The sequence below is a fragment of the Bombus huntii genome, chromosome 5 (assembly GCF_024542735.1).
Source record: "Bombus huntii isolate Logan2020A chromosome 5, iyBomHunt1.1, whole genome shotgun sequence".
NCBI lineage: Eukaryota > Metazoa > Arthropoda > Insecta > Hymenoptera > Apidae > Bombus > Bombus huntii.
In genome coordinates this window covers 12,441,249-12,466,199 of record NC_066242.1, presented here as the reverse complement: position 1 = coordinate 12,466,199, position 24,951 = coordinate 12,441,249, and the positions used below count along the sequence as shown (strand labels likewise).

The 24,951-nt window shown below is 27.7% G+C and overlaps 8 protein-coding genes across 17 annotated transcripts; 6 read left to right on the top strand and 2 right to left on the bottom strand.

Moving 5' to 3' along the window:
- Positions 1-846: 846 nt before the first annotated feature.
- Positions 847-2,404, bottom strand: LOC126865978 (transmembrane emp24 domain-containing protein 2-like). Its single transcript, XM_050618967.1, has 3 exons — positions 2,171-2,404; positions 1,161-1,501; positions 847-1,081 (listed from the first exon to the last, which is right to left on the bottom strand). Exons 1-3 carry the CDS (start codon positions 2,295-2,297, stop codon positions 932-934), a joined length of 618 nt encoding a protein of 205 aa, XP_050474924.1. The 5' UTR covers positions 2,298-2,404; the 3' UTR covers positions 847-931.
- An 802-nt stretch (positions 2,405-3,206) lies between these two features.
- LOC126865974 (protein ABHD11) lies at positions 3,207-4,851 on the top strand. The gene is made up of 4 exons (XM_050618956.1): positions 3,207-3,599; positions 3,804-3,960; positions 4,013-4,378; positions 4,459-4,851. Exons 1-4 carry the CDS (start codon positions 3,469-3,471, stop codon positions 4,768-4,770), a joined length of 966 nt encoding a protein of 321 aa, XP_050474913.1. The 5' UTR covers positions 3,207-3,468; the 3' UTR covers positions 4,771-4,851.
- LOC126865977 (protein unc-119 homolog B) lies at positions 4,752-6,593 on the bottom strand. The gene is made up of 4 exons (XM_050618966.1): positions 6,160-6,593; positions 5,955-6,068; positions 5,545-5,844; positions 4,752-5,484 (listed from the first exon to the last, which is right to left on the bottom strand). Exons 1-4 carry the CDS (start codon positions 6,302-6,304, stop codon positions 5,357-5,359), a joined length of 687 nt encoding a protein of 228 aa, XP_050474923.1. The 5' UTR covers positions 6,305-6,593; the 3' UTR covers positions 4,752-5,356.
- Positions 6,594-7,645: 1,052 nt separating this feature from the next.
- On the top strand, positions 7,646-9,357 carry LOC126865979 (vesicle transport through interaction with t-SNAREs homolog 1B-like). Of its 2 annotated transcripts, none has more exons than XM_050618968.1 (2): positions 7,646-7,961; positions 8,671-9,357. In XM_050618968.1, exon 2 carries the CDS (start codon positions 8,796-8,798, stop codon positions 9,132-9,134), a length of 339 nt encoding a protein of 112 aa, XP_050474925.1. In that variant the 5' UTR covers positions 7,646-7,961; positions 8,671-8,795; the 3' UTR covers positions 9,135-9,357. The 2 variants fall into 2 exon arrangements, with proteins under 2 accessions (XP_050474925.1, XP_050474926.1); XM_050618969.1 differs by lacking the exon at positions 7,646-7,961 and adding an exon at positions 7,968-8,229.
- Positions 8,001-8,717, top strand: LOC126865808 (uncharacterized). The gene is made up of 3 exons (XM_050618704.1): positions 8,001-8,187; positions 8,360-8,554; positions 8,671-8,717. The coding sequence occupies exons 1-3, from the start codon at positions 8,001-8,003 to the stop codon at positions 8,715-8,717; spliced, it is 429 nt and encodes a 142-aa protein (XP_050474661.1).
- Positions 9,358-9,640: 283 nt separating the features above from the next.
- On the top strand, positions 9,641-17,873 carry LOC126865973 (uncharacterized). 2 transcript variants are annotated; one of them, XM_050618955.1, is made up of 12 exons: positions 9,641-9,795; positions 10,381-10,970; positions 11,281-11,391; positions 11,515-11,765; positions 11,850-14,116; positions 14,215-14,344; positions 14,417-14,911; positions 14,971-15,114; positions 15,501-16,231; positions 16,300-16,557; positions 16,774-17,003; positions 17,077-17,873. In XM_050618955.1, exons 1-12 carry the CDS (start codon positions 9,738-9,740, stop codon positions 17,290-17,292), a joined length of 5,481 nt encoding a protein of 1,826 aa, XP_050474912.1. In that variant the 5' UTR covers positions 9,641-9,737; the 3' UTR covers positions 17,293-17,873. The 2 variants fall into 2 exon arrangements, with proteins under 2 accessions (XP_050474912.1, XP_050474911.1); XM_050618954.1 differs by having other exon boundaries at positions 16,300-16,701.
- Positions 17,874-19,096: 1,223 nt separating this feature from the next.
- Positions 19,097-21,650, top strand: LOC126865976 (putative uncharacterized protein DDB_G0282133). Of its 4 annotated transcripts, none has more exons than XR_007689742.1 (4): positions 19,097-19,396; positions 19,468-20,294; positions 20,374-20,433; positions 20,512-21,650. XR_007689742.1 is itself a non-coding variant. In XM_050618964.1 (4 exons), exons 2-4 carry the CDS (start codon positions 20,255-20,257, stop codon positions 21,279-21,281), a joined length of 870 nt encoding a protein of 289 aa, XP_050474921.1. In that variant the 5' UTR covers positions 19,273-19,396; positions 20,228-20,254; the 3' UTR covers positions 21,282-21,650. The 4 variants fall into 4 exon arrangements, 3 of the variants coding, with proteins under 3 accessions (XP_050474922.1, XP_050474921.1, XP_050474920.1); XM_050618964.1 differs by having other exon boundaries at positions 19,273-19,396; positions 20,228-20,294; XM_050618965.1 differs by lacking the exon at positions 19,468-20,294 and having other exon boundaries at positions 19,257-19,396.
- A 135-nt stretch (positions 21,651-21,785) lies between these two features.
- LOC126865975 (E3 ubiquitin-protein ligase MARCHF8-like) lies at positions 21,786-24,670 on the top strand. 5 transcript variants are annotated; one of them, XM_050618959.1, is made up of 7 exons: positions 21,786-22,209; positions 22,494-22,525; positions 22,604-22,904; positions 23,183-23,274; positions 23,433-23,613; positions 23,751-24,016; positions 24,086-24,670. In XM_050618959.1, exons 3-7 carry the CDS (start codon positions 22,788-22,790, stop codon positions 24,345-24,347), a joined length of 918 nt encoding a protein of 305 aa, XP_050474916.1. In that variant the 5' UTR covers positions 21,786-22,209; positions 22,494-22,525; positions 22,604-22,787; the 3' UTR covers positions 24,348-24,670. The 5 variants fall into 5 exon arrangements, with proteins under 5 accessions (XP_050474916.1, XP_050474914.1, XP_050474915.1 ...); XM_050618957.1 differs by having other exon boundaries at positions 22,494-22,535; XM_050618960.1 differs by having other exon boundaries at positions 21,810-21,825; positions 22,494-22,535.
- Positions 24,671-24,951: the final 281 nt, after the last annotated feature.

Below are 24,951 nucleotides of genomic sequence, written 5' to 3'. Positions count from 1 at the left end.
AGAAAAGGAAAGAAAGGTTCTAAATGATCATTATACCTATAATTAATTAATAATTAATATCTGATAATTTTAATGTAACATTTTTTAATATGTTATATCAAATATTATTTAACCATCTATATCATTGAGCGAACTACATAATAATAAACAAACTAATTTTAAACTTAAAACAAATTTTTATTTTTTTATATATGAACTAATCTCAACTATTTTTCATAAATATTCCCATATTGAAATATTTATTCAATGATCACATAGCAGTAAAATAATAAATAAGTACATACCAAGATATCATACCATTTTTTATAAAGAATATCAATTTCTTCTCTTATTGTTTCTAATCTAATTTATATCAGAATGATTAAAATCACTACATGACATCCATGTGACAGAAAAAGCTAAATAAAATTTAAATAAAATTTGATTCATCTAAGACATATTAGATATATCTAATAGAATTATCAAATGATTAATCAGTATCTTTTTATTAAATCATATAACTCTGTACAATTGTATAAATATTATTTTAAATTCTAGTGTAAGTTATAGAATTTAAATTGAATTAATATGAAAATGATATAATATTTCAATACAAATTTCTGTACATATTTGTTTAATAAAAATAACTCTGAATGATTATTAATATGAGAATAATTAGATTTTATGTATGATATATATTTTAAGTTATATATAAACTAAATTCTTTTAGCTAGTATTAGTGCAAAAACATTTTGTTTAATGTTTTTAAAATTATTATAAGAAATCATATTTCTTTTTTAATAATATTATAAATTCTTAACATCATTGTGTATTAGAATATCAAATTTAAGGAAGGAAATAACTTCAAAATGTTGAAATTTTTTAATTCTATTATAACTTAATCACATAAAAAAATGTACAATGAGTGTATTTTCTTATTGCATATGTTGAATTAGACGACTCTTCTAACTTCAAAGAAGCGTTTTAGATAGAAAATTTGTCCTATTGTCATACAAACCAAAACCATAGCTTCAAAAAATGCCCACATAACTACACGAGTATTTGTGCTTTCACTGATAGCTCTGTGATTGCGATCTCTAACCTAAAAGTAAAATATTAATTTTATTAAAAGCTTTAAAAAAACATAAGGAAATGAAGCACAAATTCTAAAGAGAAATTACCTGCATGTATTCTTGCTCATTTTTCACACCCCATAAACTTGTACTTAATTCTTTTATCATATCATCTATTTTGTTATGGTGTGAATCTGAATTTTTCCCATCTGAAGTGTTTTCTACAGGCTTTGGATTTTCACCAATATCCATGTTAAACATCACTACTTTTGGTGTCATACTACTTTTCTGATTGCCAAAACAATATGTATAAACACCAGCAAGATGTGCAGCAAATGTATATTTACCACTGCTTTCTTGATCACCTTGATAAATTATTTTTCCATCAGGACCAATTATTTTTACATCTATGTCTAGAAATCCACCTTCTGCTATTTCAAATGTAAGACCTATGAAAATAATATCATTTTTGTATGAATATAATAACATTATTTTAAAAGATATTATATGAAATAAATAAGGATATATCTAAGTTAACATATGGTATATACTAATATAAATACATTAGACAAGTACTATTACAGTTTATTATCTAAATTTTTAAATTATAAAATCCCAATAATTTTACCAAATTTGTTTATTTAATCTTTATTGAATTAAAATATTATCCAAATAAAAATTTAATAAATTTAAATTTGATTTATATTTCTTATTGTAATATATTATGCTAATTGAAATAAAATAGTAATTCTATTTGCATAAAAACAAGTTGTTTAGAACATTTTTAAAATAATGATATTTCTAACAGATTTGAGTAAATACTTGTATGTATGTCCTATCAAGTTGTAAGAATGTTTTAATTATCTAAATCAACAATTTTTAATAATGTGGAAAGATTTTTTTATACTATTTTACATGATTTATACCATATTAATTCCAAAAGCAATAACAGAACCTTTGTTTAATACGTGTATTTTTAATACTAAGAAATTTCTTCGATTAACATTCATCTCGAAACATAAGAGCAATTTTATATCAAAGTTTCATTTTGGAAGATTGAAAGTTAATATTTATCTATAATACATATATTAAAAATAAGTACAGAAGTGGAAACTAACCCATTTTCGTGCCTGTTTCCACATTGTCAAAGAAACATTCTTCGGCATGTGCGTCCACGGTAATAAAATAGCAGTTTACTCTGGAGCTCAAAAAAATTAGGAATAAACACGAAATGAGCCACCTCATTTTATCAAATTACAATTTGAATCAATTAAAATCGACATACGATTTGTCTTTTACCTGCCACTTCACAGTGGCATGTTGCTACCACAGCGCCACGTATGCATTCTGCCGTGAAATAAATAATATAGATAGATGTACGTCCTACAAGAATTATCAAACCCGTCAAAATGATAAATTCCAGATATTTTTGTAATTATTAAACAAAGCTAGGTGTTTCCAACAAAAACCAAAATAAAATTACAATTATATATACATATTGATTTGCATCATATTAATGTTTAATCAATATATTGAGATACCCATTAAAGGCTAATTGTTCGTCTATTTTATTTTTATAATATAATACTAGAAAGTACCAATTACAATATGTTTAAATATTGAATAAAAATTATTTTACTTTTATTACGTAAATATATACTTAGAGATATACATTTATGAGATCGTAAGCCTATACAGCACTTCTGAGAATTGCGAGTAAAATTTCGAATAGATTTGGAAATTTGATAAAAGAACAGTTCATTATTACAACTACAATTTTACAGAATTAATTATTTTATTTTGTGCTGAAATCTAAATCTTCTAAACATATTTTCTAAAGATTCGGTTTCTAATGATTTAAATAATTTTTTATTCTTTAATATATTCAATTCAAATTCAATTCAATTCAAAACGTCAATCAATTTAAAAGTATAATCTTTAAAATATGTATGTACTTGTATTTCTTTTACAAAACAATAACATCAAAATTTTAGCGCGCTTGTAGAAGTACGATGTTTATATAATTATACTATTCGAGTGAAACACTTTTTTTACTGATTAAAACAATTTTTAATTCATTATTTACCATCAATTTATTAAATTAACGTAATAGTGTATATATATATAATAATGAATGAAACACTATATTAAAAGTGACTTATTTAACTTCGGATGCATATAACAGAAACATTTTATATAATACAAAATATTACTGTATTTATTTATACATATTATGTGTATATTATTATCTAATCTAGTTTAGATTGTAGTATTATTTGATAATGTATTACTGTCACATGTAGTTCATTCATGGTTCATGATTTTATGTTATAAAAAAGCAACATAAAATACAAATTTTTTCTGAAACAATCAAAATTTATTGTTAAACATTGTTAAAAAATAAAAAGTAGGAAGTATGAGTGGTATGTGCTCCCGATACATAATAACGCGAAATATTTTTCACCATCATCGAAGACAAGATTTCGTTGTTACTTCATCTTTTGTACCATATTTATCTTCCAAACAAATACGTAGCAATTCTGATTCGTACGTATATATACATGGATATATATATACATATATGTATATAGTATTGTCACAGTATCATTTATATAATTTAATTGTTATATATATATATATATATATATATATATATATATATATATATGTATATATAATGTTGTCACAGTATTATTTATATAATACAATTGTTAAAATATAGTACTTGTTTCATCATTACTAATTTTCAAGTGTAATACCAGTAAAACTAGCATATGTTTCCTATGAATCTATGGATGGGAATAAAAATGCTTCCAAGCGACCTATAATAATAATGCATGGTCTTTTTGGTTCAAAGACTAATTGGAACTTATTATCAAAAACAATTCATCGGGATACAGACCGTAAGGTAGATACCCGGATTTTGTGTAATGCAAGGAATACTTAAAATAAATTTATAGGTGATAACTGTAGATGCAAGAAATCATGGAGATTCCCCACATTCTTCAGACATGACATATAGTCATATGGCACAGGATATAGTTCAACTTATGAATGATTTAGGATTTCAAAAATCTATATTAATAGGACATAGCATGGGTGGTTCCACGATGATGTATGTAGCTTTAAATTACCCACAGCTAGTAGAGAAATTAATAATAGTTGATATGTCTCCGGTGAGGGTCAGTCCTCAGCTCATGGAAATGGAAAAAATATTCAAAGCCATGCGCACAGCAAATTTAGAAGGAATCCCAACATTGACAAAAGCACGTACTAGTATAAGAGATCAACTTGCAAATGCTATTAAATCATTACCTTTACGTCAGGTAATTAAATATTTATTATATTCCATATGAACAGTTAAAATAGCTGTCATTCATATAAACTAACATTTTCTTTATTTCAGTTTTTAGTAATGAATTTAGTAGAAGCAGATATTGGGAAATATAAATGGCGGGTAAATTTACCTGTATTAGAGCAAAACTTTGCATCACAAATAGCTGTATTTCCAGATGTAGGATCAAAAATATACAATGGACCGACATTGTTTATAGGTGGTTCTAACAGTGATTATATAAGAGTAGAAGATCATGATAAAATAAAAAAATTATTCCCATCCGCTGGATTTACTTATATAAATGGTGCAAATCATTGGGTTCATGCAGATAAACCAACAGAGTTTTTAAAAACAACAATTGATTTCGTTAATCAGACATAATTTATTATCATTTCATATGTAAAAAAAATACACAGTATATTTTGTAAATATATACATGTATTTGTGAAGTTTTTGACATTACATATAAATCAAGAGAAAAATAGTGAAGTAAAATATAATTTTATGCAGTATAAATAAATCATAAATGTTGTGCTTGTTAAAAACTTACAAAGCTCATCTCTTTAGCCTCTTGTTTGCTGCTTTCATAAAAAATACATTCAATGTCATTAGTTAAGATTTAGTAGTGATAAAACTGACAAACAGTTTTACACAAGGCCATATTTAAAATAATAACTATTTAAATATTAGGCATCATAATAGAATTTTTAATTATTATAAAATTAAAAAACATTTATTTAGCTATAAGTTCAATATAGAAAATTGTTCAATTAGATATGTATTCAATTAGAAGAGTGAAAAGTTGCATGTGAAGCAAATTCAACTTTTAAACATTAATCTAAAAATTTGTGAAAATTGCAATTATTTATAAAAAGAAATACATTTGGAATTTTAAATTAGCTAAATATTTGCTACTATTATCACAATTATTTTTTGCAAAGTGCAAGTTTCCTACTGACTTTATCTACTAAAGTACATCATGTGTGTGTCCACCATTATATGCATAATCAGCTTTATTATGCATGACCAATTGATTGTCCACAAAATAAAACGAATCTGAACGTGTTTCAAATGGATTTGCAATCATTTCAGAAACTGTAAATTTTATATATTAGAAATTAATAAAATCACATTGAAAAATTATTTATTGCTTACCCAAGTCAGCAGGTAAAGTAGGAAACTCATAAATGTGTTCACAAGTATTCTTGCTATTTGGTATACAAAATCCAAATTGAAAGTCAAAGGTTTTCAACAATCTATCCCGAAAGAAATGACGTTCAATCATTCGGAAATTGTTCACTGGTTTAGAACCCACCAAAAACTCAATTGTAGCTCCGACAGTTTTTAGTTTAAGAAATTGAGGTGTAAATTGATACCGTACAAAACGGCCAGTATTAGCATCCTCACAACCAGATTCTTCATTTTCTGGTTCCAGATCTTGATTGGAATCACATTCTAAGATATAAATAATAAAATTTCATTTCTGTATAATATATCAAATATAAATACATTTGTGTCAAATTTTGTTGTAATTATCATTAATTATAATATCTACAATTGCTAACCAGTAGCTGGTGGTTTTGTTATCTCAAATAATATTGCTCCTGTCTCTAAGTCTCTGATTTGAAATCTTGTAAAATCTATGTCATAAATATTTGCCTCTGGAGAACATAAATACTCTGAAATTAATATAGATATGTAATATATATTTGATCTTCCTTATTTATTAATATATTGAAATACAAAAAATATCAGTATATACTATCTTACTGTCAGTAATTGTAGGTAATCGTAGCACCATTTCTGGGGTTATAGTTGTTTCCTGAATATTTCTATTATCTGTACTTTCCTGATCTGCTGATGGTGTAAACGGAGCAATAGCTTCATTTGACTTATTCTCGCTATCAACACTCATAATTTAAGCGTAATTGAACAATATAAAGACAATTATTTATATTCGAGATCACGTATGACAATTATAAAATATCACATATGATATTCATTGAATATCCTTAAATGAGGTTTCCCCTTGTCAAAAATATTTTACCTAATATTTTTCGTTGTAAAAATATTTATATACTCAATGTTACTTCCATTGCATGTATATTGTGGCATTTCTTTATATGTCAATAATTATTTACGTTTTATACAAAGTATTAATCGTGATATTATGGCTATCGAAGAAACTATCGACTTGATCACTTATTTAAGAAAGTAAAAAAAAATAACTAGAAATCTCGTGTTACTAGTACTTCGTGGATTTCCAGGGAAATTGAATTTTCAATTAAAAATTAAATTAAAGAATTATACATTTTATACATATATATTTATTTAGAGAATTAGAATATTAAACTACGCATACGTTGACAAACAGATATTTATGTTGTATGTTTTATGTGCGCAACAAAATAGAATTTTTACAAATTATTTTAATTTACAATTTTAAAAATTGGTGAATAACACATTTTAGCCAATAGTTGCAATATCATGTAACTACGGTTTTATACACAGATTCGGCAATTCGTAGAATTTTTGCTAGCGGGGAATGTGATCATTTTGATCATGATTTTGATGTATTCTAATTCTCTTTTTAGTCGCATAGTGGCGCTGTCGCGAAATTCTGAAAAACACGCGCATGCATCTTTGTAACAGTAAGCGACGAAAGATGTTTTTAGGCCGCTATATTACCATCACTACTACGACTCTTATTGTGACCGTGGTCGGCACTCATTTTACCGCCGAAGCAATCATGCACCGATTAACGCATTACTTTTGACTACGTCATTGATAATGAATGCGTATATGTGAGCTTTTGCGAGTTTCGCGATAACGCCATCATGTTGCTAATAAGGAAATTAATGTTATATACGACATAAGATATCAAAATGTTAACATCTCACTCCGTAGGAATTGTCGAACCTACAATCATATGTATAAGGTCAATAAGATTCACGTTCTTACGAGATAGATGAAGATAAATAAAGTTCTCTGTCTTTGTCTAAGGCATTCACATCATGCCACGTATGTGCAGCCAAGCTTTTATGTTTTCTATGTTGATTTTTCACAACTTGACAGGACTCAATTTTCCCTAGGCTTCGGTATATGAATGGCGAGACTTATTTATATGATCGTGGTCACGACCAGTATCTCATTTCTATCACGACTCATTTCTATCACGACTCAATTTTCGGATGATTTCCCCTAGAGAGTGTCGAGAACAGTTTATAGTCTATATGATTGTAGTCTGTCTCGCAAAGTGTAGTTTGAGAGCAGACCTTTCCATGCTCTCCATCTTGATGTTTTTCGACTCGAAAGCTGGACGGTTTTCCCTAACGAATGTCCAGACCTGTTTATATGATCATAGTGAATAGTGATTGAATAGTAGTTTAATATTTCACGACGTTAGATTCATGAAGCCTTCATATGTTTACAATAAACAGAAAATTTATATATGTATTATCGGAAGCATATTCAAGATATATAATAATATATAACATAACAAGTGTGTATCCTGAATATAACTACATATAATTTGTTGACAACAAAAGAAAGTTTTACAAGATAAGTGAAAGGTAAACTCAACTCGATTTTATTAATATTTATTGTCGATTATGTCAACTATTACAAAGAATGTTCGTACGGAAAATTTAAAGAGACGCTTAAAGGAATCGTTTTGTTTAATGGACACTGATACTGATGGTTATTTAGATTATCATGAAATGAAAGCTGCATTAAAAGCTTTGGGATTTGCAGTAAAAAAATCTTACATTTTATCTATTATACGAATGTATGACAAGCGTGGATATAATAAAATTTGTTTCGAAGATTTTAATTACATTGGTACGTTTAAACAAAAAATATCAAATTTAATCAAATAATCTGTTATTTATATTCTTAAGAAAGTTTGTAATAAATAATGCGTGTGTTTTCATAATCAGTACTATCTTAATTAAATTTTACACTTACATAGTATCAGAAAAGTTAAATAAGCGAAAACCTTTAGATGAAATTAAATATGTGTTCAAATTATTTACAAATGAGACTGCAAATGACAAGATAACAGTAGAAGATCTCCAAAAACTTAATAAAAAGCTTGATTGTAATCTGACTAATGAGGAAATGGAACTTATGATTAAAGAATTTGATTTGGATCAAGATGGTTCTAGTAAAAGAAGAATTTGATTTTGAATTAATTAAATTATTGAGGAAATTTTAATTTTATTGTTTATTTCATTCATTTTATATTATAAATAATTTTGCAAATTATACCTATGATTTCAGTTGATCAAAGTGAATTCTTGGATATTATGGCAGATCTGACATTTTAAAGGACGTTTGTTTTCTTGTTGTGAATATAATTATTATTTCATAATATTGTTGTGAATATATTCATTAATATTGTCACAATGAATCTTGGAGTTAATTGGGAGGAAGAGCATAGACGGACATTATTAGAAGGAAATGCAATACTGGATCGCTCATCACAATCTATTGCTAGATCTCAAGCAGTTGCTGTTGAGAGTGAACAAATAGGAACAGAAGTAATTTCTGAACTGAATGAACAAAGGGAACGATTATTGAGAGCAGATAGAAGATTATCCCAAACAGATGAAGAATTAGATAAGACAAGAAGGATATTAAATGTTATGCGAAGAAGAATTTTAATGAATAAATTTATATTAGTTTTAATTATATTACTGGAAATAGCTATACTTGGTGCTATTATATATAAGAAATTTATATAAGAAATATAGATTGTAAATATTATCAATGTTGTATATAAACATATATATATACATATAATTAATTTATATGTATATACGCACAAGCATTCAGTGCATTTTTATTCATGTCCTGTGTAATATATATTATGCAATATAATATATGTGCACATTTTATTTAATGTTACATTGTAATTAATACGTTCCAATGAATTATATGTAAAACAATAAATATGTTACAATTTGATGCAATTTTACAAATTGATATACCCTGAAAATCATTGGTATATGATATTGAATGAAAAATTATCAACTACACAATACTTGTTACTAATATGTATGCATATGTACACAGTTATTTTTAAGTCATCGACTGTACATACGTATTTTACAGTTATCGACTTAGCAGACTGAAAACTTAGTCAATGATTCGCCATAGCAAACTGCAGAGGGCGTAAAAAACACTCTGTTTTTTTCGAGATCGGTATTTCAGAACATGAGATACAAAGTCTCATATATAATGTCATGTCTATTCTATACTTAGTTAATGTTGGAAATTAGAACGACTAAGGATTGAGGAGTCAAGGAGAATCTTTAACATTTTATGAATTAGTAGATGATCGGGTCATGGCGTATGTTAATGTTGCTGAATGGAAAACTGAACAAGTGTGCGAATGGTTGAAAGGTGCGAAAAATTGAATTTCCTTTTGAATCAGTGTTATACATCGATATATTTTAAGGAACAAGTGTACTCTATTATGTGCAGAAACAATGTCGTGAAAATTTGCGTGTGAAAATTTTGCAGTATACGCCCGCACCTGTCTCTTCACCCCTCTTTCCTTTTAATCAGTCCCTTTATTGCATGTATAAAACAGTATTCATTCAATTATTCATTACAATCACATAATTCGTAAATGATCATTATAAAACGAATCTTTAGTAATACTAAATCTTTCCTAAAAATATTTTAAAACTGCAATATTTTCATTTATTTTCCTAATCTGCACCGTTAATATTCGGAGGAGTTTATAAATGATTATTGTTCACGTAATTTCATTATTGTTTTTTTCATTGTTATTACTTTTGAAAGAAACGAAATACTAAATGAGTAATTATTATAAAAGCAAAAATTATAATTATTTTTCTCTTATAACTTTGTTCAAATTCATGTACCAATCTTTCATTAAAATATTATGATTTCACTTTCACAATATCCTTTTTTTCTTAAAGTAATTGAATCCTTTAGAGAAAAAAATGCTTCTTGTTTTAGGTTTGGATAATTCTGTTCTTCCCTATGTGCATAGCTTTACTAATCATGGTGTTAATGGACAACAGTTATTAAGTTTGAGACCCGAAGACCTAGAACACCTTGGGGTATTGAAACTTGGTCATCAGGAAATTATTCTTGAAGCAGTAGAATATTTGAGAAATTTCCATTATGAACTTGATCGTGAAAATCTGCAACTATTGGCATTGCGACTGTCTTGTCAAGCGCATAGTTTACAAAATGAGTTGTCTCATCAGACAGATTCGAAGCCTGTTACAACCCAAACATTATCTGATGTAGCATCAGTTATAATGGCTGTAAAACCATTAGTAAGGTGGCTTGATCGACCTCCCTTTAGTGGACAATTAGAATATAATGACAAAAAAGTTGAATTAATGAAGTTAGCTTTGGAAATGGCCACATGTGCACAAAGAGATAGATTTGCAGAAAAACCAATAGAAGAAATTAGAACAATTTGTGGACAATTAGCAAAATTGGCAGATTATATAATACAAGATATTACTGATCCTATGATATTACAACCTGCTAGTTTAGATTTGGCAACATTAAAAAAGAAGCCAGGAGATGATTTAGTAAGTTCTGAAATAATATCAATTTTTTAAAATAGGGTAATATTCTTCTATTTTATTTTTATTTCTAAATAATTTTATGTAATGAATATAATATATATAAAATATTTAACATAAATCATAAAATAGTATACTTCATAATCATTAAAGTTATCTGCTACATCCTTTAATGATAAAACTATAACCATTGATTCAACACATCTGTAACTTCCTATTTAGATAGTCTTGTATTATAGAGTGAAACTGTTAGAGTAATATAATTATTTCCTAATAGGTATGAAGAATTAAAATTGGAAAATATTTTCTTTTGTAGGGATTTTATATTTTACCATCTTTTCATGGAGCTCATCAAATTGCGGAGATTAAATTTGGATCAGCTGCACATCAGTGTGGTAAAATGGAAGAAGGAGATGAGATTGTACAAGTAATTTTTCTTTTTTTTTTAAATAATTAAAAAATTATATTTTTTATTCTTTTCTGTTTTTTCTGTGTTTATTTGTTATGAATATATAATACAAATGTTTAATTTAATTTAAATATTTTCCAGGTAAATTATCAGACTGTAGTCGGTTGGGAACGAAAAAATCTTTTAGAATTATTTCGCGAAAGCCCAGCAGAAGTATTATTAACTTTGAAACGTAGACCAAGACATACAAAAATATATGGTCAAATTTACATAAAACCATATCGACTTCCAAGCAATAAAAAAACATCTTACACAACACGGTGGCAACACAATCTTCCTTCTCCAAGGCCAGAATTATTAACTATACCAGATTTTACAATGCCATTACCAAGGTATATATATATAGACATGTACCTCATTTATAAAATATATACAATTTCGTTTCTAATATAATATAAATTTGTAAATTTGTTTAGGCCAAAGAATCCCAGTCCAGAACCTGCAAGCATTCTAGATACTGTTAATATGTTAGACACAATGATTATAGATAGTAGCGATTCGGATAGTGAAACAGATCCACCTTTATCTATTCGATTATATTCTACAAAACCAAGAAATTCAGTTCAAAGACGAGCTACTATAACTGGTGCTAGTCCAACTACCAAGCATGGAATTGATATAGAACAATTTTGGAAAGAATTGAAACAGGAACATAGTACAACTTCTCAATTGCGGGACAAAGCAGCATCTTGCGCTCATGGTTTAGATAATGTACCATCAAATATACGACCACAAACATGTATATCTATAGAACAAAATAAAAGAAAAAAAAGGAATGATGGACAAACTGACGATAAGAAAGTACAGTTTCAAGATAAATCTATGATGAAACATGATGTTCCTCAAATAGGTAATACAATCAGCGTAATAAACGAGAAAAAAGATGAATGTAAAACTACCCAAAATTGTGAGGAATTGTGCAGTAATATAAATACAATCAGCCAAATTTCTCAAACATCTGTTAATGTTACCAATAACAATAACTTGAGTGATACGAGTGTGCCTTTAGATGAATGCAACAATTTTATTAGGGATAAACATAGTAATAGTAAGAGTACGATAAGCAGTAAGGAACTTAGTATATGTAACAGTAAAGAGCGAGGAAGATTAGATAAAAGTTACAGTACACCAGCGTACGATTCAATGGACGCTGACAGTATAGAAGACAGAAGGCAAAAGTTGTTTCATGCGTTAGAACCGTCTGCAAATAATGTAAGCAATGTATCCAGTAAGACTGATGTTCAATTGACTTTTGCGAGTTCCGAAGATCAACAAAAATTAAGAGATATTGATGATCAAAAACAAAGTATTCAAATAAATTTTGATAATATTATTAAAAAAAATAATGATACTGATAAATATGTTACACAAGATAACAAAAAAAAACAATGTTCTGAATCTGAACATTTAGATTCGTTTAAAACTTCTATGTGTAAGGTAATTGATGCAAACCACAAAATCAGTATAGAAAATAACCAAAGCAATAATGAATGTATTAGTATTGATGTAAATAAATACGACAAAAAGAACATAACAAACAATTTAAGTGTAGAAACGGAAAATATATCAAAAATATGTAATACTCAAAATTTTACAAATAATTCAAGTTCCAATCATGAAACTAATGAAGATAAATTAGAATCAATAAATAGTTTTATGCAAAACAGTGGAGAAAATAATTCAAACCTAAATAAATTTGAGAAGATTCTTCAAACATTTAATGGACCAAACCACTGTGGTCTAACAGAACATAAAAAATTAACAGAAAAAAAAGCTAATGTATCAGTAAAAGAAAATATCCAAGCTCAAAGACAAGTATGGACAAATAGTGATCTGAATTTTACTGAAAGTAATGTACAGATATATAATAATATTACTAATAATATTACTCGAAACATTCCTCAAATTCAAATTTGTCGAAAGGTACAGAATGATAATACAAAAGCTGAAGATTTAATTATTCAAGGAAATGCAATGCAATCTTGCAAATGTGTAGAAGTAACAAAAACTGACTCTGATAAGAAGTTAGAAAATAAACCTCATCTAATACCTCCAGATCCGCCTCCACGTAAATATTATTCAAAGTTAACAATGGATTCATCTATAAGTAATACTTCAAAGATGTTTGATGACCAAGAAAAGTGTTGTACGCCAGAAAAAATTAATACTAGAAAAGATTTAAAGAGTTTGGAATATTATACGGAAAATCATATCAGAAGTACCTTGGATTATAAAGATAAGCAGGATTATTTTGACGTTTGTAATAGTTTTACAGAAAAATTAGAATTTATTGATGATATGAATACTCTAGATAACGAACTTAGACCTAGTTTAAACTTGGATTCTACATATTTAGAATACAATGATAAGCAAATAAAGGAAACTAAGTTTATCTGTGATAAGTATGAACCTATTATTGAGAAGTCTATATACACTAATTCAACAATGGAATACCATGATACTGAATCTTATTCTCAAAATACGGATTCTCCAGATGGTTCATGCTCTTCAAAGCAATTTCTAGATCATAAATCTAAAGTGTCTGAAAAGGAAAAAAGTTTTGAGAAAGGTGTAGTTAATAAAGCTATGATGGTGGCTAGAAGTATTGGATTGCATGGAAGTTTAAGCAAATCTTCCAGCAATAGTCCCAGAACTAATAGAAAACGAAGTATATTATTTGCAAGTAAGTAATTGTCATACATTGTATATATTTAATAGATATTAATATATATTAATCTTTAAATACTTATACTTATTGATTTTTACATTACCTTTAACTAGGAAAGCGGAATATCTCTGTTAAAGATATAGGCACAGGTGATTTAGAAGGATGGTTAACATACCGCACGAGAGGTGCAGGTGGTGCTTGGGCCAAAGCTTGGTTTGTTTTAAAGTGCTCTTCTCTGTACAGGTTCGTTAACCAAATTTTTATATCTACATATTTATCTTACAAATATTTATTTTATTATATTTTTAAATATAGGTTTAAAACTCAAAATAGTATAAAAGCCGACTGTCTCATAGCTTTAACAGGATTTACCGTATCACGAGCTGCCGAAGTAAAATCAAGAAAGTATGCGTTCAAGGTTTATCACACAGGAACGGTATTTTATTTTGCTGCAGACACTGAAGATTTTCTTGCCTTATGGGTAGATGCAATTAACAAAGCAACCTTAGGTGCGGATGGCCACAGTAGGAATAGTGCGCTTTTCAGCGAAACTGACGAGAGCGATAGCGAACAAAAAAGTAAAACTAAAAATGTTCATACTTCGGAATATAAACCGAACTTTGAAAAATCGTTCGGATCATTAAAAAAAGTTGTTCGTAAAGATTCTCCCTCGTATAAGGATCATGAAATTAGTGGTGCTAGTTTAGATAGAAAATATCTAAAATTCCTTGGTGCAAGAAACAATGTACCTGTTCCAACTGCACAGTTTAGAAGTTACAGAAGAGTTCTTCCTACATCTACGCCTAATAAGTAAGAGTTAGTATGGAGTACCTCGTTTAAAACAAAAATAAAATATGAATATTTTTCAGGAAACAAGATTCTGTTCCAAATTCGCCAGATTTGCAAATGACGATTGCAGGAAGTACATTTTATGGATTATGTGCATCTCATAGTGCTACTGATATGTCAACTAGCACTCAAGATATGGGTGATTACAGGCGTACCACAGACAGGTAACATTTTATGTTGCATGCTACAGAACTAATATATCAATTTTGTTATATTATTTAATCTTTTATAATTCTACTAAACTTGAATTATTATGGTTTTATTTTTTTTTATTGTACACGCGAAAATAAATTTTTAACTAAAGAATAATAGCAATTAAAAATATTGTTATATTTTGCATTTCATAATAAAATAATTAACTAAAAATATTGACTGCATTTATTTTATATGTATGTATATATTTTGTGCATGTTTTTCCTTATTGTAATTGTTTTCCTATACACTATCCTTAATGAAGTAGAGCACATTTTATTCGCTTTTACACATACATATCTCTTGTTATCCTATTGAATATTGTAAAGTAATTAGTGAAATAGTATTTAATATTTAGGTGTCTCAGTAACAGAAATAGAAGAGCAGAAGATTTACAAGGTTTTATTACGTTAGAAGAATTCATGTTGTTGCAACAAGAAGATCAAAGACAAATGACGAAAACTAGGCCTGTATCACCACGGATGACTCCTTTAACTAGCGATCACGTTCATGTCCAACATAGGAACTTTCATGATAATGAGACTGTTAATGAACAATCCAGATTTGTCAGTGATGGAACTTTCAATAATGATGTTTATATTCGAAATAAAAATAGTGATGAAGTAGTCAATAACGCTGCTTCTGCATATGGTTATTCTCGGAATATGGATACCATTCATGCAGTGCGACAATATAGCGAAGATTTTGATTCAGAAAGAAATGAATATAGAGGAGAATCATCAAAACATTCGGTTCATAAAAAATCGAACGAATTTTATTACGCTAATAAAAAAAAATTATCAGATGGCTCAAATATTCAACAGTTGAAGCCATGCAATTCATTTCACTGTAAAACTATCACAAATGACCAAAAACCTTCTTTGTGTCATAATAAATCAGATATTGTTGATGGGTCTGGGAGGCAAGTGAGCTTGAATTGTGAATATAATACTAATATTTATACAAATCAAGCACAATCTTCAAGTAATCATGACATTTCTAGATCATATGATTATTATTTGCCTAAAAATGTCAATAATTTATCAGAGGACATGAAACTGACACCAAGACGACTTACTCGAAATGATGGTAACTTTCATTATTTATATAATAACTTTTTAATATATCAAGATTAATACGATTTCTTTTTCATTTAGGTTCTTCAGGATCTACCAACGACCTTACGTTTCATACTTTCTATGAAACTTTACAACGTGCAAAGAAAGATGCATCCATTAGTCGCAAAGGAAGTTTCAATCTAACAAATCGTCGTGATCATGTTTCTTCAGACAAGCATTGGTTGGACTCTTTGCGACGAGGTGATAAAAAAGATATCAATTGTGATAAAACTCGTTTGAAAAACGTAGCACAGTACCACCCACCACCTATACCAACTTCTCCATTTGAACAAGAAGGTATGACTGCTGCATTTGAGATGCATTTAGATAAAGGTGAACAAGTTCAAAAGACAAATCGATTGAAAAATTTGTTTGGCAATAAATGTCAGCAGAAACCTTCTACACTTGATTTACCTAAAGAAACACAAAAAACTTTATTGGGTAAATAATATACTTTAAATTTCAGTTATATTTTATAATAATCTTTGACTATAATTTATATATAAATTATAGGATCACCGAGATTACACAGAGCGTTATTTAAAGAAAAATGTTACAATCAGTCACGATTACCAAGTCGATCGAGCAGTCAGAGTCCTGGCGATAGTGGAATCAGTCAATCTCATAGTTCCTTCAGTGGAAATAGTCCTCAAACTCTCAGTCAGAGTTTTAGTTCGGTCAGTTCTGTTAGTGATTGGAGTCCAGATACACCATCGCCGTGTACTCCAAATTTAATATCGAAGGTATATATTTCAATAAATAGTAATTATAAATATTGTGTCAAATATTAACATAATAACAAGTATTTATTTTTAGGGTATTGCAAGTCAGCCCTCCTATCAGAAAGGTCACGCAAGCATAGGTAGAAACTCATTGACACCACCGACTTTGCCTTACATACCACCACCTACATCACCACCACCTGATTATCCTGGTCTTGAATATCCGCCAGTATTTGAACCTGGTACTTATTCTCTCTTGGATGCTTCATTACTACGTAATCGTAATAAAAGCAATCGAGATACTCATTAACCAATGACACAACTTAGTTCGTTAATCTACACAATAATAACCAAAGATAATGTGTTTCCTTAATCATTTATCTATATATAATCAGGTATTTTATATAAGGAATTCAAAAACAAAATAATATTTTTTCATAAAGTATTAAAATTTAACCGTCCATTTTATAAGAATCTGAAGGTTATTGAATCATTTTTTTATACAAATTGAAATTATAATCTATCCACTCAATGGTAAGAGCAAAATAATAGTTGAGTGGACGACTGAAATTTAATACGATATACCATTACTTTAATAATATAAAGATTACTTGAATTAGACTACGCGCGCAATAGCGACAATTTGTCGCGCGATAGTTTTGTCACTCTCGCTCGCATCAATCGAAAGTTCAATTTCATCTTTTAATAAAAAAAAGTGTCCTGAATTGCGTTGTCAAATGCGCCCAAATCGCATTCTTTTCGTAAATGACAAAACTGTTGTGCAACAAATTAACGTTAGTGTGCGCATAAATTATTATTTGTAATAATTATTAATATAAGTTGCTAAATTGGAACTTATTACATCTTTTAAAATATTTTAATTACACTAAATGTTTATTGTATATTCATTATGAAACCCTATAATAATTACTAAGTAGGTAGATTTACATATAAATGTTATATATGTAATGTAACTTTTATACATAATACAGATAAAATGATATGTTAATGGATGAAGAAAATTAATGAAAAATTTGATGACAAACATTAATTGCTTGCAATAGCAAACAAAGAGATCAATTTTTTCATTTCTAAATGAATAATCATTTTATTATTATATTCATACATATATATGCAAAACTTTTTATTATAAATAACTTTAAATATGCGAAACAGAAGTGCTCTTGAATGAACATTATTAAAACACACAAATAATATAAATTACATTTCGGTAAAATATAGCAAAATTCTGTTATACTTTTTTAAACATATTTTATAAATAGCTTTAAATATACATTAATCGTCGTATATACATATATAGTATACATATATTCATACATTTATATATAATGTGATGATGTGTAAAGTGCCTACATATCTCTTTTATATAATTTTTGTATATATGATTAAAATCATACTTTTTTAGCTATTAATGTAATTTGAGCTGCATGACTTTATTATATTTTATGCTCAAAAAATTTTGAAGAAGTATTATATAATTAAAACTATTCAAGTTTTAAATTATGTATTTTGTGTATTTTTTACAATAGTTTATAGTTATTATATATGTATCTATATATTAAAAATTTAATTGTATATAATAAGGCTGGCTATGAATATTATAAAACGCTTTCATTACTAAAACAAATGTTTGCAACGTGTACGATAATATTGAATAAAATAAATTATTCGATACACTTTTTATCATATAATATAATAATTAGACTGTGGATCGCATAGAAATCAGTGGAAGTTGAAAGAGATATGTAATCCAAGTTCATTTCCTGGACTGTGAAGCCGAAAAATAAAAGAATAAAAGAATATAGGACTGCGGATATATGTGTAAATTCATATTTTTATAAATCCAACTAAAAAATGGAATCTAAATATACAATTGATTTATTTACTAAATAATGTAATGAGTACTAAATTCTGAGATTATTTAGATATTTTTAAATATTATGTACATAATGTGTAATAATAGCGTTTATCATATATATTTTAAATGATACAACTTTATTTAAAATTTATGTTTGCTTTGATTTTAACATATTCGTTTCGTTTGTTTTGTATGTTCGATTATCTCGTAACTTGTAACGCTCGATTAAAAATTATCTTATCGATAGAAAAAGATATCGATAACCTATCGAAGGACTTTTTGAGTTGTGTCTTGTGTCGGTTGTATCCGCGATCGTTGTGTCTGTCTACTGGAATTTTGTGAACTAGAACATAAAATAAAAGAAAGAAATTAACAAAATGTCAGTTCCAATTGATTATATTGATTTAACGACTGACCTACCAGATCAACCTTCAAAATTACGAAATAAGGATGAAATATTTGTTAATTTAACAATAACAAAGTCACGAAAGCGTGGTTCGAAAAAACAAGTTGCACAACTTGAAGATTCTATCATGTACGTATATATTATCACATTATACTTCCTTAATTTTAATCGAATTTATTTGAAGGTAAACATTTTTTTAGAGAAATAACAGATAATAATAGATGTAAAGATGTACAAACAATGGAAATCATAGATCTAGATAATATCAATAGTCCAAAAGAAACTGGAATATGTTATGCTAATGATTCTGGAGAAGAAAAGTTAGTTGTATTGACCTGTCCAATATGTTATGAACAGTTGTCTTCTAAAATGAAACCTATGTCTACTCCTTGTGGACATATATTTTGTACAAAATGTATAACTCTAGCTCTACGAGTACCTAAAGTTAAGAAGTGTCCAACATGTCAAAGAATTATTAAATTACAATCTTGTACCCGTTTATATTTTTAAACATATAGATTTTGGTTCTCATATTTATGTACTTTTTATATTAGTACTATCATAAATATGTAATTTGCCCTAAGTTTTGAGTATTTTAAAGTGTATTTTATGATATTTCTGTAGTTATATAAATTCCAATACTTAATCTCTAATTATGTATAGCATATGCTGTTATTTTTGTATCTATTCGTTATAATAATTTAAGACTTAATACACTTTTAATTTATAAGAAAAAGAAATTAAAGCATTTGATGAAATCTAAAAGTGTATCTATTTCAATACATCTTGATTTAAAGGTCATTCATTGTTTACATTTTGTTGTTACCTTGAAATATCTCCAACATATTTAACATAACATGAACTATTTTATATCCTTTGTGTATCTGGTTTTATGAAATTTATTGACATGATTTGATGTATTCTCTCGATTAGTATAATTAAAATTTCAAAATGTTTAAGACAAAGAAAATACAAAAAGAAAATCATATGTCATTTTTCGTTGGAGGCACTGCAATTGGAATGGCTGGTAGATATTATTTTAAATTATAATATGATTATGTTCTTTGTATTCAACTTATGTAATATACATATTATTTATTTCATAGCTGGTCTATTAGCTGGAAGATTATTTTCAAATACATCAATTAAAAAAAATAAAAAATTTGGTAAGTAATTTTTAATAATTTAAATAAAATAAGAAAAGGTGAAATAATTCTTAATATTTTTCATTTTTTTCTATATAGAACCTGAAATTCTTATCAACAAAAATATGAAAAAATATTCTCAGGATGATAATATTTATGATGTATATTTTAATAAAAATCATCGTAATATACGTTCTAAAAGTGCTTCTCGATACAATGAGAAAAATCACATAGAGAAACCAGTGTCACCAATTTCTTTAAATAAATTTGATGATAAATTAAAAAATGATATTAATAATATTAATTCAAGTTGCAAATGCAACAAAAATGAACATAAAGTCTTTCATGATAACAAAAGTCATACTCCATATAATATAAGTATAGAAAATAACAATGAATACAATGCACTTACTGATATTTTTCCAGAAAACACAAAGGAAGAAACAAAGAACAATAATTATTTTAAATTAGAAAATACTAAACAAGAATCTTCATATGCTGTCCAATCAGAAAATAATGTAAGTGTTAAAGATGAAAATTGTTTGAAAACATTAAATGTTGAAAAAGAAGCGTCAAAAGCTGCAAAAATTTATGAAAGTATGCAGTTAACAGACATATTTAACAGTTTATCTATTAATTTCTGTGAAAACAGTACTATTTATAAGAATCTCCCAAATATAACAAATTCTGGGAGTGGTTCAAATATTTCATCAAGTTACACTGATAATGCCAGTAATATGGCTACATATGATACTACATATTCCGAAAATGCAGGACAAAGTAACATTTTTAATTTTTCTTCTATTGAAGACTTTTATGAAACTGACATAATCTCGTCTACAAAACAGAATAATTTCAATGATATCTAAAAGTTTTTAAATGTAATAACTAGAGTGCAGATTTTTATGGGTTTTTAAAAAATTTTTAAAGTACAAAATTACAAAACATGATCATAATATGAAAAATATATAAACTGTCCAAAGTACAATGTTTTCTATAATGCTCGGTAGATAAAACAATTGGCCACAGAGATCCTTTAATGTGAAATATCAAGTTAAGCCATATTAATTCTTTAAAATTCTTTAAAAATCCGCAATCTAGTAATAACTATTACAAAGTTAAGTTTTTAAACTAATAACAATATTGTTATTTAGTTGGAATATTTTCTTTTTTATTACATGTATATTGACAAAAAAATATTTTGTATAATGAGAGAATAAATAAATGATTTAATACAATTAATGCATGCATATTTTATATTTTTCGTATCTATTTTTTACATATTCCAAATTTGAATCGAGGTCGTTCATTGGTGTACTAATATTCAATGTCATTTCCAAACAACGGATTGGTTGATCTTACACATACGCCACGCCTACGCTCTACGTTATGGCGGCGCCTCAGAGAAATAAGGTACACAGTCTGTTGTGAAGAAAGAACTATGCTTTGTAATAAATTTAGTATTCGTGGTATTTTTGAAAATTGATGCGGTTCATCGTACGCGCTCAAAACGTGATAGACTATAAGAAAACTTCGAAATAATTTCAACATTAAACTGTGCAAGTTAATTAATTTACTACAGTGAATATAAGTTTCCTATAGTGTGTCATTGACTCGAGACGAAGTGTCAAAATCGACTTGGTTTCGTGCTATGTAAAAATTTCATCAAGACCATTACGAAAAATTTCATTTATTAAACGTCACTCAATCGTTTAAAATCAAGCTTGTTTGAATAGCATATTTATTATCCAATTACCAAATTTAGTGCTAGTGTGATTTCCACGGAAATGAAAAGATGTATGTGACGCCAATGCTTTGTTTTCTTTTTGTCGAATAGTTTTCGTTCCAAGTGTTACGTTTACGTAGTGATTTTGATAAAATGTAACCACTGTAGCATTTTTGGCCTCTGTCAGTGTTTTTTTTTGTATATGTGTCGCTTTCTCTTTTTGTATAAATATTACAAATTTGAATAAGAAACGAATCAGAATTACATATTTTTGATGTATTTATTATTTGATAATTTCTGTATAAATTATATTTTTAAAGAATCAAGTGTAATACATAATTATATCGTCTTCCAGATATAAAGTAATCATTAATATCAAAGTCTTAAGTAAATATTTGTATGTAAATAACAGTTACAAATACTTCAGTTTTATATAACATCTTTTAAAGTACGCTATAATTTCAGGTTTTTAAGTACATATTCAAGTTAAATGTTAAACATCATGGCACAAAAAGTCTTTTGTATGTAATTAACTATTAATTTGCGCTTAAACATGATACCAATGGAAAATAATTATCAAACACTCGTTAAGATGTGTTTGTTTAATGTTGTTTATTACTGATCACATCTTTGGTGAGGTCAGAGAGTGATGCCGGTTCATCAGATCAATGTTAATCCGCCTGACCGGCAACCACCTCTGTCGCTTGGTCCTTCCAATAACAATAGCCCTGCTGGTGGTGAAGGCTTACCAGAATGGACAGCAAGGGTAACTTCTCATATATATCTTTCTTTTTTTATCCATATATCTTTCATAAAACATTTATTTCCTATTTTAGTACTTTTTACTTTAATACAATTACTCTGTGAATATTAATGATCAAATAAATTCTTTTAGTTTTATATCTGCATCATAACAAAAAATATTAATGAATAAATAAATTATTTTAGTTTCATATATGAATCACAATAAAGAATTTTATAATATATAAGATATATATTTACTTTACCTATTGATTTATGTTTAATGGAATATTTATTTTTTAGGAATCAACATATGCAACAGTAGTTACAATCATACCAGATCATTGTCATTCATCTGTAAGCACATTGTCCTCAAACAATCATGATATTTGCAGGTAAATGTAAAATTTTCTTATTATAAATTATCTTCAAACAACTCTTTCTTACCTTTTTACAAAAACTTATGTATTATAGCACTGCTAAAATAATTGTTTACGAACAATATTTATTATACAATAATGTATGCAAATTTTATATTCTTTTTTTATTACAGAATATGTCATTGTGAAGGTGAAGAAGGTGCTCCTCTTTTAGCACCTTGTTATTGCAGTGGCAGTTTACGTTATGTACATCAAGCTTGCCTTCAACAATGGATAAAAGCTTCTGACACACGTGCTTGTGAATTATGTAAATTCACATTTATTATGCATGCTAAAACAAAACCATTTTGTGAGGTATCATTTCTTTGTATTTGTTCTGTATATATGAAGAAATTTTCGTTCAGATTTTTAAAGACTAAACCTATAATTTGCTGATTCTTAATTTAATAAGTTTGGAAAAATTATATACGATATTAATCAATGATTTTTAGTGGGAAAAACTTGAAATGTCTGCCCTAGAAGTTCGTAAATTATGGTGTGCGGTTGCTTTTCATGCAGTAGCTGCACTTTGTGTGGCTTGGTCTTTATACGTACTCGTCGAACGTTCCGTGGAAGAAGCTCGACGTGGATATGTAGACTGGTCTTTCTGGACTAAATTAATAGTTGTTGTAATTGGTTCTACAGGCGGTTTAGTTTTTATGTACATTCAATGCAAAGTATACATTACATTATGCAGAAAATGGCGAGCATTTAACAGGTATATAATATTAGCAATAATTATTTCTATTTAGTTGCAAATGTTATAAATATCGACTATATTTTCTAGAGTAATATTTATTCAAAATGCTCCTGAGAAAGTGGTGCTTCCTCCCTCACCTACAGACTCTTTGAGAGAAGTAACATTGCCTCTAAAAGATCCAACTGCCTCTATGCCTGAGCTCAATCATACCTTATTACCCCGTAACATAGATCCTCCATGTGCCTCGCAGATGGTGAAACCGGATCCTGCCGCGCCTCCACAAAGGCACGACGCTCAATTGAAACTGTATGTATTTGATAAATTGTCCTCGTCCGAAGACAACTTGTAATACAATTGGGGGTAATACAAATGGCTGCTAATTGTGCACTAATGATTAGCAAAAAAAAATTGTAATGCAAACATAAGCATATGTCTAGAATAAAATGGTAATTCTAGACCGCAGTACGATTTTGAAAATCGGAGTTTCTATTTCGAAACTGTCAAATGTCCGCCCTTATGGAGCACCTTTATCTGAAACCTAGTACTTCAGTGCTTACATTGACAATGGGATAGCTGAAAGTGTTTAACCAGCGGTTTAAACATTTTCTCCAACTGTACATAATTATTGTATCTGTGATGTTATTAAATAAAATTTACCATATTTAAACAGTACCCTTAATGTTTATAATGAAAACTTGCGTCCATTTAGTAAAATTTTGATTTGGGATAAATAAATGAATAAATAAATAATGATGTTAAAGTAGACAATGTAATACCAATGTAATGTAATTCCTTGTATAAGGATTTTTAAATTTAACTTTTATTTTTAATTAAACTTTTCTAAATTATTATTAGAAAGAATAATGTTATATCAAAATAAAACATACTATTTTTAAAATAGATATTTTTATTACAAAAATGTTACAATTGATTTACATTGAAATCTTATACAT

Excerpts from the sequence above, each read along its gene's own strand:
- LOC126865978 (XM_050618967.1), bottom strand. The coding sequence starts at position 2,297 with ATGAGGTGGCTCATTTCGTGTTTATTCCTAATTTTTTTGAGCTCCAGA. Across the intron at positions 1,502-2,170 it reads GGAAACAGGCACGAAAATGG|GTCTTACATTTGAAATAGCA; the intron begins GTTAGTTTCCAC and ends TTATTTTCATAG. Across the intron at positions 1,082-1,160 it reads ATGAGCAAGAATACATGCAG|GTTAGAGATCGCAATCACAG; the intron begins GTAATTTCTCTT and ends TTTTACTTTTAG.
- LOC126865974 (XM_050618956.1), top strand. The coding sequence starts at position 3,469 with ATGAGTGGTATGTGCTCCCGATACATAATAACGCGAAATATTTTTCAC. Across the intron at positions 3,961-4,012 it reads ATCGGGATACAGACCGTAAG|GTGATAACTGTAGATGCAAG; the intron begins GTAGATACCCGG and ends ATAAATTTATAG. Across the intron at positions 4,379-4,458 it reads AATCATTACCTTTACGTCAG|TTTTTAGTAATGAATTTAGT; the intron begins GTAATTAAATAT and ends TCTTTATTTCAG.
- LOC126865977 (XM_050618966.1), bottom strand. The coding sequence starts at position 6,304 with ATGAGTGTTGATAGCGAGAATAAGTCAAATGAAGCTATTGCTCCGTTT. Across the intron at positions 6,069-6,159 it reads ATTACCTACAATTACTGACA|AGTATTTATGTTCTCCAGAG; the intron begins GTAAGATAGTAT and ends TATTAATTTCAG. Across the intron at positions 5,845-5,954 it reads AACAAAACCACCAGCTACTG|AATGTGATTCCAATCAAGAT; the intron begins GTTAGCAATTGT and ends TTTATATCTTAG.
- LOC126865808 (XM_050618704.1), top strand. The coding sequence starts at position 8,001 with ATGTCAACTATTACAAAGAATGTTCGTACGGAAAATTTAAAGAGACGC. Across the intron at positions 8,188-8,359 it reads TATACGAATGTATGACAAGC|TATCAGAAAAGTTAAATAAG; the intron begins GTGGATATAATA and ends ACACTTACATAG. Across the intron at positions 8,555-8,670 it reads TTTGGATCAAGATGGTTCTA|TTGATCAAAGTGAATTCTTG; the intron begins GTAAAAGAAGAA and ends CTATGATTTCAG.
- LOC126865979 (XM_050618968.1), top strand. The coding sequence starts at position 8,796 with ATGAATCTTGGAGTTAATTGGGAGGAAGAGCATAGACGGACATTATTA.
- LOC126865973 (XM_050618954.1), top strand. The coding sequence starts at position 9,738 with ATGGCGTATGTTAATGTTGCTGAATGGAAAACTGAACAAGTGTGCGAA. Across the intron at positions 14,345-14,416 it reads AAGTGCTCTTCTCTGTACAG|GTTTAAAACTCAAAATAGTA; the intron begins GTTCGTTAACCA and ends TTTTAAATATAG. Across the intron at positions 14,912-14,970 it reads CCTACATCTACGCCTAATAA|GAAACAAGATTCTGTTCCAA; the intron begins GTAAGAGTTAGT and ends AATATTTTTCAG.
- LOC126865976 (XM_050618963.1), top strand. The coding sequence starts at position 20,219 with ATGTTTAAGACAAAGAAAATACAAAAAGAAAATCATATGTCATTTTTC. Across the intron at positions 20,295-20,373 it reads CACTGCAATTGGAATGGCTG|CTGGTCTATTAGCTGGAAGA; the intron begins GTAGATATTATT and ends TTTATTTCATAG. Across the intron at positions 20,434-20,511 it reads TAAAAAAAATAAAAAATTTG|AACCTGAAATTCTTATCAAC; the intron begins GTAAGTAATTTT and ends TTTTCTATATAG.
- LOC126865975 (XM_050618958.1), top strand. The coding sequence starts at position 22,788 with ATGCCGGTTCATCAGATCAATGTTAATCCGCCTGACCGGCAACCACCT. Across the intron at positions 22,905-23,182 it reads TACCAGAATGGACAGCAAGG|GAATCAACATATGCAACAGT; the intron begins GTAACTTCTCAT and ends TTTATTTTTTAG. Across the intron at positions 24,017-24,085 it reads AAATGGCGAGCATTTAACAG|AGTAATATTTATTCAAAATG; the intron begins GTATATAATATT and ends TATATTTTCTAG.